Consider the following 13893-nt stretch of genomic DNA (forward strand, 5'->3'; position numbering starts at 1 on the left):
GTGTGCCAGGCTGACACAAAGCTCAAAAACTCCATCACTGGGCTGCCTGGCAGAGGCACACAGGGCGACGCGCTTCCGGGGTTCTGGAGAGCTTGTCTCAAACCAGCTAAGCGCATCCCAAAGCATGGCGCGGGGGAGGTCAGGCAATCATTTAGACCGCAAAGGCAGTGTGACTGAAATTGCCAAGTGAAGGTCAGAGGTATTCGATTGTCAACTCCAAGTGACAAGAAGTCGTGTCGGGTTTAGCTCCTTTTAGTGAGTTGCTTGAGCTTGGAAAACGTGTAGTCAGGCAAAAGGTTTTGAGGGAAGAATGCAAACAATGAAGCCTTCCCTGTTTGGTTCATGTTCGGAAGCACTAGCTCTGCACTCAAACTGCCTCTTCTTAATTTGATTGTAAGCAATCCTAACTTCATCCCAAGCAAATTACTTCATTCCTCTGGACCTCCACTTATCTGTAAAAGGAGGGCATTCATACTCCCTTATAGGGTGGTTGGGGGCATTAGACACACATTGCAAACGCTTAGAGCAGTACCTGGCACATAGTAATTATTAGCTATTATTTTACATTGACCTAAATAAAAAGTGATTTCATCAATCACTTAAATTCCTGGGCAAGGGATCTGAACAAATCACTGACCACTTGGAAGTGGGGGTATTCATAGAAAATTGTGAGATCATGGTGTTCCTGAAGATGTGCAGCAGGACTGGCTGGCTTCTAATAATCTTTAAACCCTCAATGCTAAATCCATCCTAAGGGAATTCAAATCATACCCTTTGACACCCTGTCCATTCCATCACGTCCAATGAAAAAGAAAACTCCACAGGAAACAATGAACCTACATTAACATTTTTCCTTTCTACCCCTTGAAGGTAAGTTCTCTTAAAATTTTCAGTACATTAATATCCTATCAAGAACATTTGAAGCCTGGTTTAGTAACATACACCTGTAGTTACAGATCTTCAGGAAGCTGAGGCAAGGAGACTGCTTGAGCCCAGGGACTCAAGGCCAGCCTGGGTAATACAACAAGACCTCATTTCTTTCAAAAAAAATTTTTTTGTAATGGGTATTTCTTTGGGGAAACAAAAAACGTGAAACAACTTTTACATTGAAACTGTATCAGAATTCAGAGTAGCAAAGTTCCAAGTATACTTCTTGAAATTACCAGTTTGACCACAGTGCAGAGAATGACTGTTAGCATCCTGCAGGTGAACAAGTTGCTGTATTAATTTCAACAAAGTAAAGTTGTTAGTGGTATTTACATTCAAAATCATGCATATTTTAGTTTATGCTTTCCTTCAGCTCAGTTTTCAAGCATAAAGTTCAGCTCCTATCAATAACTTGATATATCTGTTGGGAGTTTTCACTGTCCTTCCTAATTCTTTTCTTTTCTTTTTTTCTTTTTTCCGGTACTGGGGATCAAACTCAGGCCCCTATGATTTCGAGGCAGGTGGTGAAACCACTGAACCAAATCCTCAGGCCTTCCTTCCTAATTCTAAAAGCACTTCCACGTTTTAAAACAGCATTTCAGTAGATGGAAAAAAGACAGTGGCAACCAGGACCAATTCCTTCTTTCAAGGCTAAACTAATGCTAAACCAGACTACAAAACATCTTCACCAAAATTAACTGAGAAAGTTGGTGGTTCTCTGAAACTTGTATAAAATTTATTCATTACTGTAAATACTAAAATCACACTAAAAACACCTACAAGTCCCAAATCACCTACTGGGGAAAATCGCTATGGGCATCCAGTCTCTTTGAACCTAGGTAACAAAAGAGGCAAAAGACGTGGTTTGTGATGAAACTTACAATTCAAATTCCAAATGGTGTCAAGCTTTAATGAAGTATGTATTACTTCCAAGTACCAAGCATGATATTAAAATTCAAATTCATGGGTTTACTCTTAATAAGCATCAAATAAGCAAATTCTGTTCCTATGTTTTGATTTGCACAATGCATTCAGAGACAAGTCATAATTAGGGAACAAGTGCCCATTGAATGCATTATGCATAAAAATGCAATTAACATTTTAAAACCACACTTAAAAGAAAAAAATACTTGGAAAGCCTGTTTATAAAATTATTTGAAACAATATTATTCTGCAGATAAAAATACTCTCCTTGTATATGACATGTAGATTTCTACACAAAAGAAGGGGTTCAGCACCAAACAAAAAGGGCTGACACTTGATAAAGACATTTTAGATTGCCAAATCTGTGTGAGTACCACTGTAAGGCGACTGAAAATGGAAAGATACAAAAGTAAGTTAAAGAAAGGATAAACCTGCCCATGACTAGTAACAGAATTGGGTGAGAAGCAGGAGATGAAGGCAGAAATAAGACAGAGAAGAAAGACAAAGAAGGCCTCACCTCTGACCAGATGTGAATGGGGAAATCAAGCAAAGTTGAGAGCAGGATGTGCTGTTTGCAGTAGGATGCTTGAAACTAGAATTTGGTGGTTACAGAAACCCAATTAAATTATCTTAAAGTGGAATTAGACAAAACATCTAAAATTAACGGTGAGCCAGTGTTAGTGTCCAGATAACTCAAAATGGTGTATTATTTTAAAATCTTTTCCAAATAACATCAAGTCACCAGAAGATCTTTGCTTCAGATCATGTTCTTTGAAGCTCAAAAAGTCCCTGACTGGGAGAAACAGTACAGTGCTCCAAAAAAGAAACCCTGCTGAGATGTGTCAGTCCCCAACACTCCAATGGACTCTGGACAGGCCTGAAGCTTGGACTCTTCAAAATGACTGGACCACATTTCTTCCAAGTAAACCTTTCTATCATTCTGTTGACAACAAATTAAATTGAGACTGAACAACTTCAATTTTGTTAGGGAAGGCAAGAAAAAGTGAAGTGAGATAAAGAAATATCACAGAAACTTCATGCAAAGGTAGAGCACTAAAGTTCTTTGTGTCCTAGTTAATGCTGTATGCAGAAGTATCCTGTACATAAAATTTGCCTAAGAGAAAAGTTCCCATATCCTCAACAGATGAGAACGGTTGTATTATTTGGGATCCTTTTAGTATAAATCACTTTCTGTTCTCAAAGACTAGACCAGTGGTGGTGAACGTATGGCACATGTGCCACAGAGGGCGGTTTGTTATCACTGAAAGCTCTAAAAGGTTCGCCATCACTGGACTAGATTATTTTGTACCCCAGTGCTACACTGAAAGACAGCCATGGTGCTAAATGTTACTACCAGTTAAGTTAGGAATGTTTGAAGAAATAAATTAGCTTGAAACAAACAAGATCTTTTGGTCAAATTTCAGACACGTATTATTAAAGATTAATTATTGGACCCACCACCAGGTTAAAGATGAAGGGAGGCCCTAAGAAGTCTAGAGAGCTTATACACACACAGTAAGTGTCTTTTTTTTTAACCTAGTTTTATTAAATATTGCTTCTTTGGGATGTGTTTATAACAACTCCCAGAACATTTTCATGTAAGGATTCAAAGCGGTCATATTAAAATACAGCTTCAATATAAAGTTTATCACAGTTTTACAGTATTCAAAAATGACAGACCTGCCTTAAAAAACAAAACAAAAATAAAAAAGGACTATTACACCCAAAACATAAGAAAACAATTAAATAAACAAGTTTGGCAATTTCATAGCTTTATAGTATAAAACAGAATATTAACTCTATTACTGGCAAGTGGACACTGATAAATTACCTAGTTTGAAACGTGTCCCATTTAAACACACTATACAAGTTCACTATACAAAAGACTGATGATTCTGATGAAAGAAGTGCACCCTGAAATTTTTTGCCAGTTTAGAATAGTTAGTTCCTAAAATCAAAAAAAGTCCTTTTCCTTTTTTAAACTGAAGGCTGAATTCAGACTTTTTTTGGTTGTTTTGTCTCATTTGTCAGCCTTCCTGGTTTAAAAACAATAGTATCTATGGACGCCCACCAGGGGGCAGTGTAAGATTAGCCATTAAATCACGAACAGCTGCAAATATTGTGCATTCACCTGCAACAGAGAAAAATGGTCATTAGCTATTCGCAATACAGGAAAGATGATGTTAACACACTGGCAAGGGGAGGGGAATTAAACCTGAAATTAGTAAGAACTTTAAAGATCAAAATAAAAGACTGGATTTTAACTGTTCAGAGTTCAAGGGGGTTGGAGCTGTGTGAAATATCAGATTATATTTCGCTTGGGTTGTTTTGTTTTTCCCCCTCCTCAGGAAAATATTCTGAGTCCCAGTTAGACTAATTTTAAGAAGATATGCCAGGGGTTTTAGAGAAACAATGTTTTATTAGATAAGCCTGTAAAGTTAAGCTTTATGTTGAAAGGTTAAGGCTACTGACTCCTTGTGCGTTTTGGATCTAATGAAAATATCTAGTTAATATATTACAACTTCAGTGATGTCCTAATGTTGCACGAACGGCTAGATAAAAATGTCTATGACAGTACTGCCCAAGAGAACTTCCCGTGATTAACAGACACATACATATGCAATGTGGCCACTGAACACGTGTAATGTAGGTCATGTGACTGTGATGCTGAATCTAGATCTTAGTTTAACTTAATTAGCCACATCTGGCTAGTGGCAGTTATCTTGGACAGTGCAGGTCTATGACATCTACTGGAGATTTCTACCACATTTCAAGGAAATAGCCAACTTCTAGAATTCATAAAGTGATTTTTCTTCAAAGCTCTTCACCCTGGAAGAAGTGATGGGTACATGGAGGAGGAGGGCAGGGAAGCCCAAGTATTGTAGACCAACAATCCAAAAATAAGATCTGCTGGGGGGAAATGGTCTCTATTTCCCTTTTGCCTCTCACTTCTTATAAATAATACAAATATTTAAATATTATCCACCCAAAGCTGGGTCCTTTTCACCAGATCACAGCCTGACACTACATGGTTGAAGGTGGGAGAACTGAACACTCATGTGAATCTGGCAGGGCAGGATGTGCAGTGACCCTGTGTAAATTGCTACCAACCTTCTCTCCAGCCACTGGAAAATCAAGGTCCAGAAAGAAAAGGAAATCTAAATGCTTGTCCATCCAAAGGGGGAGAAAAAGAAAAACACTTCTAAAATAGCTGACCAATTTCTTAAATAAAAGAAAGTGACATATGCATTTAAAAAAAATATTTCCATTGATAAGGTAGGAAAGCTTGATCCCAATAGGATCAAAACATTTTCCTTTAACTTTAAATTCCACGAGACATAATACATAAAACATGTAAGATGGTCAATTGCTTTTGAAGGAATGATTATCAAAAGTTCTACTGGACTGCTACTTTGAGAATTCTGATAGCTTTAAACTTTGATACTTGAGGACCTACTTTTAGCTGAAAGAAGAGAGAAGTCAAAGGATGAAAGCAGAAATTTGTAAGAAGTATCACAACAAAAGCATACTGTTCTCTACTGCCCAGTGTATTCCTTATAAACTAAAGTGAGAAATCATTTCTGTACAATACTGGGAAACAAGTAGCTTAAATAATCAATTCTCATGACTCTGACACTGTGGTACCTAAAAATGTTTCAGAGAACAACTTTCCCTCGTTTACCATAATTCTGTTATCAAACTATTCTAAACAGAGAGGACTTCCTTAAGGTTAGAAATAAGCAAAATTTTAATTTAAATTTAATTTGTTAATATTAGAAATGAGCAAAATGGAAGAAAAGTTCTCTTGGGTGAGCTTTATTTTGTAACCCCAAACTTAGCATGGCCAGGAGTTGCGTGTTAAGCGTAGGCTACTCCATTATCAAAGGGACTTCATTTATCTTTCTGCAAGCACTCTGGTTTCCTGGGAAATGTTGTTTGAGAGCTTCATTCATTGTGCACTTGGTGAAAAGTTTCACTTGCACCCGCCTGACACTTATATAAGAAGCCCAAAAAGCAGTGATGCCATTTGTATCAGCTTTTATTCTTCACAAAACATTTAGAAGATACAGAACTTTTAATGATAGTATTCTATTCATGATTGAACCATGAAATATGAGAAACCAACATGCATTCCAACTTTGTGATGTACAGAGTGGCAGGTACTGATGGTAGGGCAGGAATTCACAGCCATGGAAAATTCTATCATCCTAACCTCAGGCTTTGTGGCAATCAATGTGTGCTATAAATACAAGCTTCTGGCATTAGCAACTGGGTCAGTCCCAATAGTAAATCACTAAGGAAAATAAAATCCAGGCAGCAGAGAAATGGACAAAAATAAATAACCAGAAAGGAAGAGAGTGACAGGCAGACATTAAGAGGGCCACAGCAACCAGAGCTCTATTATTAGGATTGGGAGTGGGGTGGGTAAAGGGGGAAGAGAATAGAAGGAGGTATCCCTCAAAAGAACTTCTAGAACATATATGCAATAAAAAACATTGTCTACTGGTCATGTACCTTGTCGTGGTGGATTCATCTCTGCAAACCTCTTCAGAATGCTGCTGACCATCATGGGAGCAGCAACAGAAGAGTTCTGCTGTCTGGGAATGTCTGCCTGCTGGGTTGTACCTGAAGCCATGTCATAAATGATTGGAACTATAATACTAACAGGTTCTTGGGGAGGGACCGATGTTTTCTGAGTTAGTTGAAGCTGTAGACACACAAAGAGAACAGAAACATTAAGAAAATAAAATATCTGTGTAAATTTTTCATAGGTAGTATCATTTACTATACTTTCAGATTCAGCAGGCAAAAGAAAATTAAATATGACAAGTGACAAACAACTGAATATTACATTTAAAATGCAACTGTGCTACAGTTTCTTAGTTCAATAAATTTCTATTATTACTAAAGGAACCAATATTCCATGAAGTCTAAACTGACATTTAAGGAATTGGGTCTATCTTTGGCAGCAATGAATAATTTATGCAGTTATCTGAAAGCTGCTCTATTACTCTCACATGGCTTTCTCCTCAATGGCTCTACCTATACAGAGGTGCCGGATGGTACTTACAAAAAATAGCATTTTGGATTTCAGCACCACAGCAGGCGTCCCAGGAGGTGCAATTGGTGGTGCACTGGGAGGGATCGTCAGGCAAAACTGAACGTTCCATTTTAGCTGTGTTGCCTGGTCAGGGAACTGTTTCGGTGAAAAAAAAGGAAAAACCATCATAAAGTCATATACACAAACACGTAAAATCATATTCTAGTATTGGAGTCTGAAAGGTCAGAATTTCATTTTACACCTAATTATTAACACAACATAATGACAATAATCTTTTCTCAAAGAAATATAGGCATAAAGTAACTGAAAGTCAACACTGAATTTATGTAGTATGTCCCCCTCCCTTCCCTCCACTTCACTAACTTGCAAGGCCTATGGGTTTGGCTTCTGCAGTGTCTCTGACGCCTATCGCCTCACTTATTTTCAGAGGTCACCAAGCTCGGGGCTTCGTCACTTCTCCCGCAGCAGTCCCTTCCAGCAGCTGCCTCTCCTAATCCACTCTTACACTATTGCTAGTTCCCTCAAGCTTGCAAATGTCCAGGGACATTCCGTGACACGCACTGCCCCTCTCCTCCACACCCCAACAAGGAAGATAAACACCTGGCAGTCAAGGCCTTTCTTAACTGGTTAATCTAGACTTTCCAGTCCTTTTTCCAACTCTTTCCCTAAACTAGTCAAACTGTGTTAATGAGTTTCAATTATATCCACTTGGCACTTTAGACACATAAATATTTGCTCCTTTAAAATCCCAAAGATTTCTTTCTGACACAATGTTTGCTACAGCCTATTAGATCAGAAGCCAAACGTTAAGACTACTAGCAAAAAAATATTGTTTCCCCAATAGTAAAACACCAACTAAAAGAAGGAGTGTTGTAATGGGGTTACTCAAAGCAATGCTAGAAACACTAAAATGAAAGGAGTAGACTGAAAAATTATCATCAGCTGCCATCTGGATTCCATTTACATGATTGTTAAGAAAATAGCTGAACTGCCAGGTATGGTGGCGCACACCTATGTTTACAGCACTCAGGCTGAGGTAAGAGGATCACCAGTGAATCTGAACCCAGTCACAGCTAAAAAGTGAGTTCAAGGCCAGCCTCAACTACATAGCGAAACCGTGTATCAAAAAAAGAAAATCATTAAACCTACCAAAAGTACAAATGTAAAATTAGGAAAAAATATTTACAACAGGGCCAGGGGTATAGCTCAGTGATAGAACACTTTCTTGGCAAGCACAAGGCCCCGGGTTCCATCCCCAGCACAGCAAAATAAATAAATACATAAATAATTTTTTTAAAACATTACAGGTAATATCTCAAGGGGCTAACTCTGTAATATGGACAGAGCGTCTACACATCAGTAAGAGAAAGTTCCAAAATCTAAAGACTGATATAGTTATTGACAAGGGTGTGGAAAAGCAGGTACTCTCATAAATTACTAGTGGGAATATAAGCTGGCATGATCTCCACAGAGAACAATTTGGCAATACTTGTCAAAATTATAAGCATACATATCCTTTGACTCAACTATTAATTCTAAAAATGGATCCTACAGATATATAGGCACATCTGCTCTTTCTTGTGGCCCTGTTTGTAACAGCAAAAGATCAGAAACCCCCAAAATGACCATCAAGAGAAGACTGCTTAGATATTTTAATACATGCATATAAAGAAACAAAGGCTTTTGCCAGGGATTTAGCTCAGCGGCAACATGTCTGCCTTACAATAGCAAGGTTCTGAGTTCAATCCCTGGTACTAAAAAATAAAATTAAATTAAAAAAGAAAAATAAAGGCTTTGTTCAAAAAGGAAAACACAAAGACCTTTATGTACTGATGGGGAAAGATTTCCCAACGTTCAGTGAACTAAGCAACATGCGCCTCCATTTCAAATACTAAGTCAACCTCAATAGCCTTCCACCACAAACACTAACAAATATTTGGAGGTAGGGAGACATCTTTTTAAGTACTGTTACAGGTTGAATTAAGTGCCTAAAAAAGATGTGAAGTCCTAATTCCCAGGACCTCACTTGACAACAGGGTCCTTGCAATGAGATCAAGTTGAGCTCATGAGGGTAAATCCTAATTCAACGTAGCTGCTATCATTTATAAGAAGAAAAGAGACACAGGCAGAGACGCACATGGGGAGACAGAAAATACAATGATCGGTATATAAGCCAAAGGACACCAAGGACTCCTGGAAATCACCAGGAGCTAATAGAAAGGTACTGAAGAGATTCTCCTCCAGACCCTTCAGAGACAGCATGGCCCCACTGACAGCTTGATTTAGATCTTCTAGCTTCCAGAATTGTGAAACAATAAATTGCTGTTCTTGTCAGCCATTCAGTTTGTGGTAATTTCTTACAGGAGCACTAGAAAACTAATACAAATGGAGACTGCACTATGCAGACAACAGAGCAAATCCTTGAAAGGCCAAAACCAGAGCAAGAGCTGCTATCTAGTGCTCTGCGGTGACTGCTGCCCCTGCAGCATCTGCTATCTGTGACTCAGCACTTCCATCTTAACCAACAAAAGTGAGGAATCAGATTTTTTAAATTGTAACACCATATGTTTATATATATGTAGAAGATTTCATAACAAAAAAGTACAAATCAGGCCGGAAATTTAGCTCAGTGGTTCTGCCCCCTGCCTTGCAAGCGCAAGGACCCGAGTTTGATTCCTGGTATCCCCCCAAAAGTACAAATCATTTCATTAAAAGAAAATATATTTAAGACATGTACTGGCTTTTATGAACAAACCCTGTGCAGTGAGAGGTAAGCTACAGGGAACTCTGGTTGGACAGAGGATGGTGCATAGGGACAGAGAGGAATTTCTCACTCTATCATATTGTTTTGGATGGATGGAATTGTGCCAGTTAGTCAAAGATAAATAAAATTGAAGTTAAAAATTCCAAATTTAAGAGAAAAATGGAAGAAAGTACATAAATGAATGAAAACTAAGAAACACTGCTCCGACCAAATTGAATTTCCCCACACAGACCTTGCAAGAAAAGTGCACGTTTCTCTGGAACTTACCAGCTCTAGCTTCATAATATGCACACAGTCCCTGAGGATGTGTGTAGGTGCTCCTAACAGTTTGGTGAAGGCTATTAATGTATTGGCTTTAAACGGTGGTCCTGCAACCTATGAAGATAAATAAAACACGTTACTCTTCCTTCTACTTCGATCTCCGTTTCACTAATCATAATAAAATCATGCATTATTATACACATACTCTTGTCTCAAAGAATTTCTCCAAAACTTGAAGTTCATCAGGTTTCCACTGTCCTGCATTTTCAGGTGTCACTTTTAGCTGAAGCGTCTGGTTGGTTTTGGGACTAAGGGCTACTCTGCATTTTAGTGCATCAGTTTTAAACATGATCACTCCAGGTTCATTGGAATTTATCAGCTGCAGCTGCAAAATAAGAAGAATGGTTTGAGTCAACATGTAACACAAAAAGAAAATGAATGTCTCTGAGAGAATTGTTTTAAAAGGAAAACAACGAAGTTGATAGAGGTGAGCAAAATGAAGTTCAAAGACCTGAAAGCTGGGATTGCAAGTGGCAGGGCTGATCATTGGTCTGATGATTAATGGTTTCAAGGCTCATTTATTCAGCTTATGCTATAACTTTCCATTTTTTCCCATATCTGAATATAAAGGTTGCAGAATGGCTTTGTGCCAACCATGGAGTGGATATTTTAAACTTTTATCATTTTGACTACCTCATTAATACACTGTATCGATAATAATACAAAATTGTAACTAATGTTTACTGAGTGCCAAGACATTATGGTAAGGACTTTATACCAAATAGCTCAAATTCCCACAATTGTTAGTAGGTAGGTAGATACCATTATCCGAAAGGTGAAGACATTCTCCCGAAGTGACTACTTTCAGGCAGTATGGCCTGTACTATTTCCTAAAAGTATCATTATAGGATGGGTTAGATGTCCTTTTCTGTAAGGGTTTTAAATATATTCAATTGTTTATGTATTTAAAAAGGAGTTTTCACCCCTGCAATCGTAAATAATTTTACTCCAACAGACACATTCGAAGGCAGCCTCTGCCTGCAAAGGCAAATGGTTATTCAGGTGCTAGTCTCTGCAAGGCTACATCCTACGCACACTGGTCCTATATGATGTGGTAACTTATTTCCAAGTCTACATGAGTCAGGAGACATGGAAGCCACAGCACAGTAGACTATAAAATGCAAAAATATGCTGACTTAAGAATGCAAAGGAAATAATGACATCCACTTTTAATGCTGGAGCAGGAAGGAAAGTCTAAATCTAACAAGCTGGCAAAAGGGGATGAGAGAGTGCCACTGTAGTTCAGATCCTATTCTGCAGGACAACTCAGCATTCTGCCTTTGATAATCACCACTTAGAAGGTCACTTGGTACCCATACCGTTTCTTGTTGAATAATTCTTTGAAGGTGTCGTCTCATGATGACCGATCCAAGGAATCTCTCAAGTGGGGAACAAAGATAACTCCCTGCCAGGCCAGGCACAAGGCCTGGCGTTGGCGAGGGCAGCAGTAAAATGTTCAAGGCACTGTGAGTGAGGATGGTTGGTATGGATGCCGCCCAAGAGCGCTGAGGTAGCTTACGAGGTGGAGGCATGTTTGTTGGCATTGTTTGGGAACCTTTGGGGGAAGAAAAACATGCCATTTCATTTATAAATACGTACTATCTCATTCTTCCCTGTTTTACTTTCTTAGAAACTGTTGGTATTCTCTATCAATCTGCACTATTTTGGTTACTCCTTGAGGAAGAACAATTATATATTAAAACTTTCTCTTAGCAAAATCAGCCACAATTTTTCTCCAAGACCCTTGCAAATCAATGCAGGAAATCCTTCAAGGGATGGGGGTCCATTTATCCACCTGGAATCTGGCTGACCTTGTGACTTGCTTTTGGCCAAGAGAATGTGATGGAAGTGACACTGAGCTAACTGTAAGCCTAAACTTGTACTTGTTGTCTTGGAACTTCATCCAACCCCATGAACTAGCACGTAATCAAGTATGAGACCACAGAGAACAGACGGAAGCCATGCCAGCTGAGGCTATCTTAGGCCAGCCAGTCCCTGGCCAACCCAGGAATTGACCACTGACACAAGAGTGAGCCTAGCAGAGGTTACCAAACTGCAGCACTGTCAGCTAACATTTGATTGTTGTTTTAAGCACTCAGTTATGCAATGAAAGCTAACAATGTATTTGTACAAGTCTTGTCTTCTGCATTAATCTCCATAACCTTGTCACTTAAAGTCTTTTATGGTCCAATATGGCAGCTACAAGTCAATGGTCATGAGAGCTGCTGGGACTCACTTCATAAAACTACAGGAGATACCTCTCTTTCTTACATTTTAAATGACTTTGCAAATTAACACTGTTAATGGATTTATGCTATGGATACACATTTTACATTTTTAGGCACTCATTCAACAAATGGGTCATGACTGTCAAATGTGAGGATGGGATAAAACAGGTCATTTGTTAGTTATACTAAGAACATAAAAATGCTGATGACACTCACTTGTTCCAGCTCGAGGGGAATGAGAAGCATCTGGAACTGGAGAATGTAGTGATGGGTTGGCTGGTGACATTCCAGGTAAACGTGTGGCTGGTGAAGGACCTGACACTTGAGGAGACCCTGGCCAGTTCCCTGCTCGTCCACTTGGTGACACCATAGTGTAAGGGGAACTAGGATCAAGAGTTCCTGAAAAAAATAAACAGATGGTTTTAAACCTTGCATTTTATTTATTTTTGAGACAGGGTCTCACTAAGTAGTTCAGGCTGGCCTTGAACTCACTATGTAGTCCAGGCTGGCCTCAAACTTATGGTGATCCTCCTGCCTTAGCCTCCTAAGTGCTGGGACTGCAGGTGTGTGCCAGCATGCCCAGCAAAAGCTTTTATTTTAGTAACTGAAAATTATTTGTCAGCATTCAAACCATTAAATGGTGATTAATTTTATTTGTTTGTTTGTTTGTTTATTTTGGTACTGGGGATTGAACTCAGGTCCTTGTGCTTGCAAGGCAGGCCACCGAACCTCTAAGCTAAATCCCTGGCCCTTAATTTTATATTATTTAAGAAGGTATCTCACTAAAGCTTGAAATTTCTTAACCTGTCACACATACATGAATCGCTATTTCATGTACTTTTTAACTGGATATAAGAATTAGAGAAACAAAAGTGAATTAAATTTACCTACACACAAGTTTCTACATATGTAATATATAACAATCAACTTTATGCCACTATATGCTGGAAAACAGTAAGCAATCTCAAAGCTTCTTTTTTTTTTTTTTTAAAGACAGGGTCTTGATAGGTAGTTCAGGCTGGCTTTGAACTATGTAGCTCAGGCTGGCCTCAAACTCCCAGTGATCTTCCTGCCTCAGCCTCCCAAGTGATGGGATTATAGGCATGAGTCACCACACCCAGCATCCAATGTACCTTAAAAAACGGTTCAGTTCCACTAATAACCAAACAAATATTTATTCAATAGTAAAATACCATTTTTTACCTATTGAAATAGACTTTAAAAAATCTTAATACCCTGAGGTAGCAATGATGCAGACAACAGACATTCTCTTATGATGCTATAGTAAATTGGTACAACCTTTCAGGTGAGCAATTTGCACTATGTTTCAAAAGCTTTAGAATTTCTCAAACCTTCTGAGACCACAATTCCACTTCTAGGAATTTTCCTAAGGAAATAATCATGGATGTGAGCAGAGATGGCACCATTTTTAATTGGAAACATATGAAACACATAAAACAAGAAAGCAGTTATATCATGGTATGTCCAGGAAGAGAAAATACTATGAAGTCATGTAGTACAATAATGTAGTTTTTACTAACAAATGTTCCTGTGTTAATAGTAAAAAATAAAACCACTGATATACACAACTTAAAATCAGGAAGCTCTTTTATGTTTTGATATGGCATGCTATTCATGGCTTTTTTTTTTTTTTTTTTTTTTTTTTT

At 38.4% G+C, this 13893-nt stretch overlaps 1 protein-coding gene across 1 annotated transcript in view; it reads right to left on the reverse strand.

The window, feature by feature from the left end:
- Window positions 1–3446: 3446 nt before the first annotated feature.
- Window positions 3447–13893, reverse strand: part of Med14 (mediator complex subunit 14) — a 72409-nt gene continuing 61962 nt past the window's right edge. Inside the window, exons 26-32 of the mRNA XM_010636216.2 lie at window positions 12443–12625; window positions 11318–11553; window positions 10144–10323; window positions 9945–10052; window positions 6923–7048; window positions 6367–6559; window positions 3447–3982 (exon numbers count right to left, since the gene is read on the reverse strand). Coding sequence (XP_010634518.1) covers window positions 3909–3982; window positions 6367–6559; window positions 6923–7048; window positions 9945–10052; window positions 10144–10323; window positions 11318–11553; window positions 12443–12625 — 1100 coding nt within the window. The 3' untranslated portion in view covers window positions 3447–3908. The remainder of the gene's footprint in view (window positions 3983–6366; window positions 6560–6922; window positions 7049–9944; window positions 10053–10143; window positions 10324–11317; window positions 11554–12442; window positions 12626–13893) is intronic.

This window comes from Fukomys damarensis, unplaced genomic scaffold (assembly GCF_012274545.1).
Source record: "Fukomys damarensis isolate Sample0158 unplaced genomic scaffold, DMR_v1.0_HiC HiC_scaffold_39, whole genome shotgun sequence".
Classification (NCBI taxonomy): domain Eukaryota; kingdom Metazoa; phylum Chordata; class Mammalia; order Rodentia; family Bathyergidae; genus Fukomys; species Fukomys damarensis.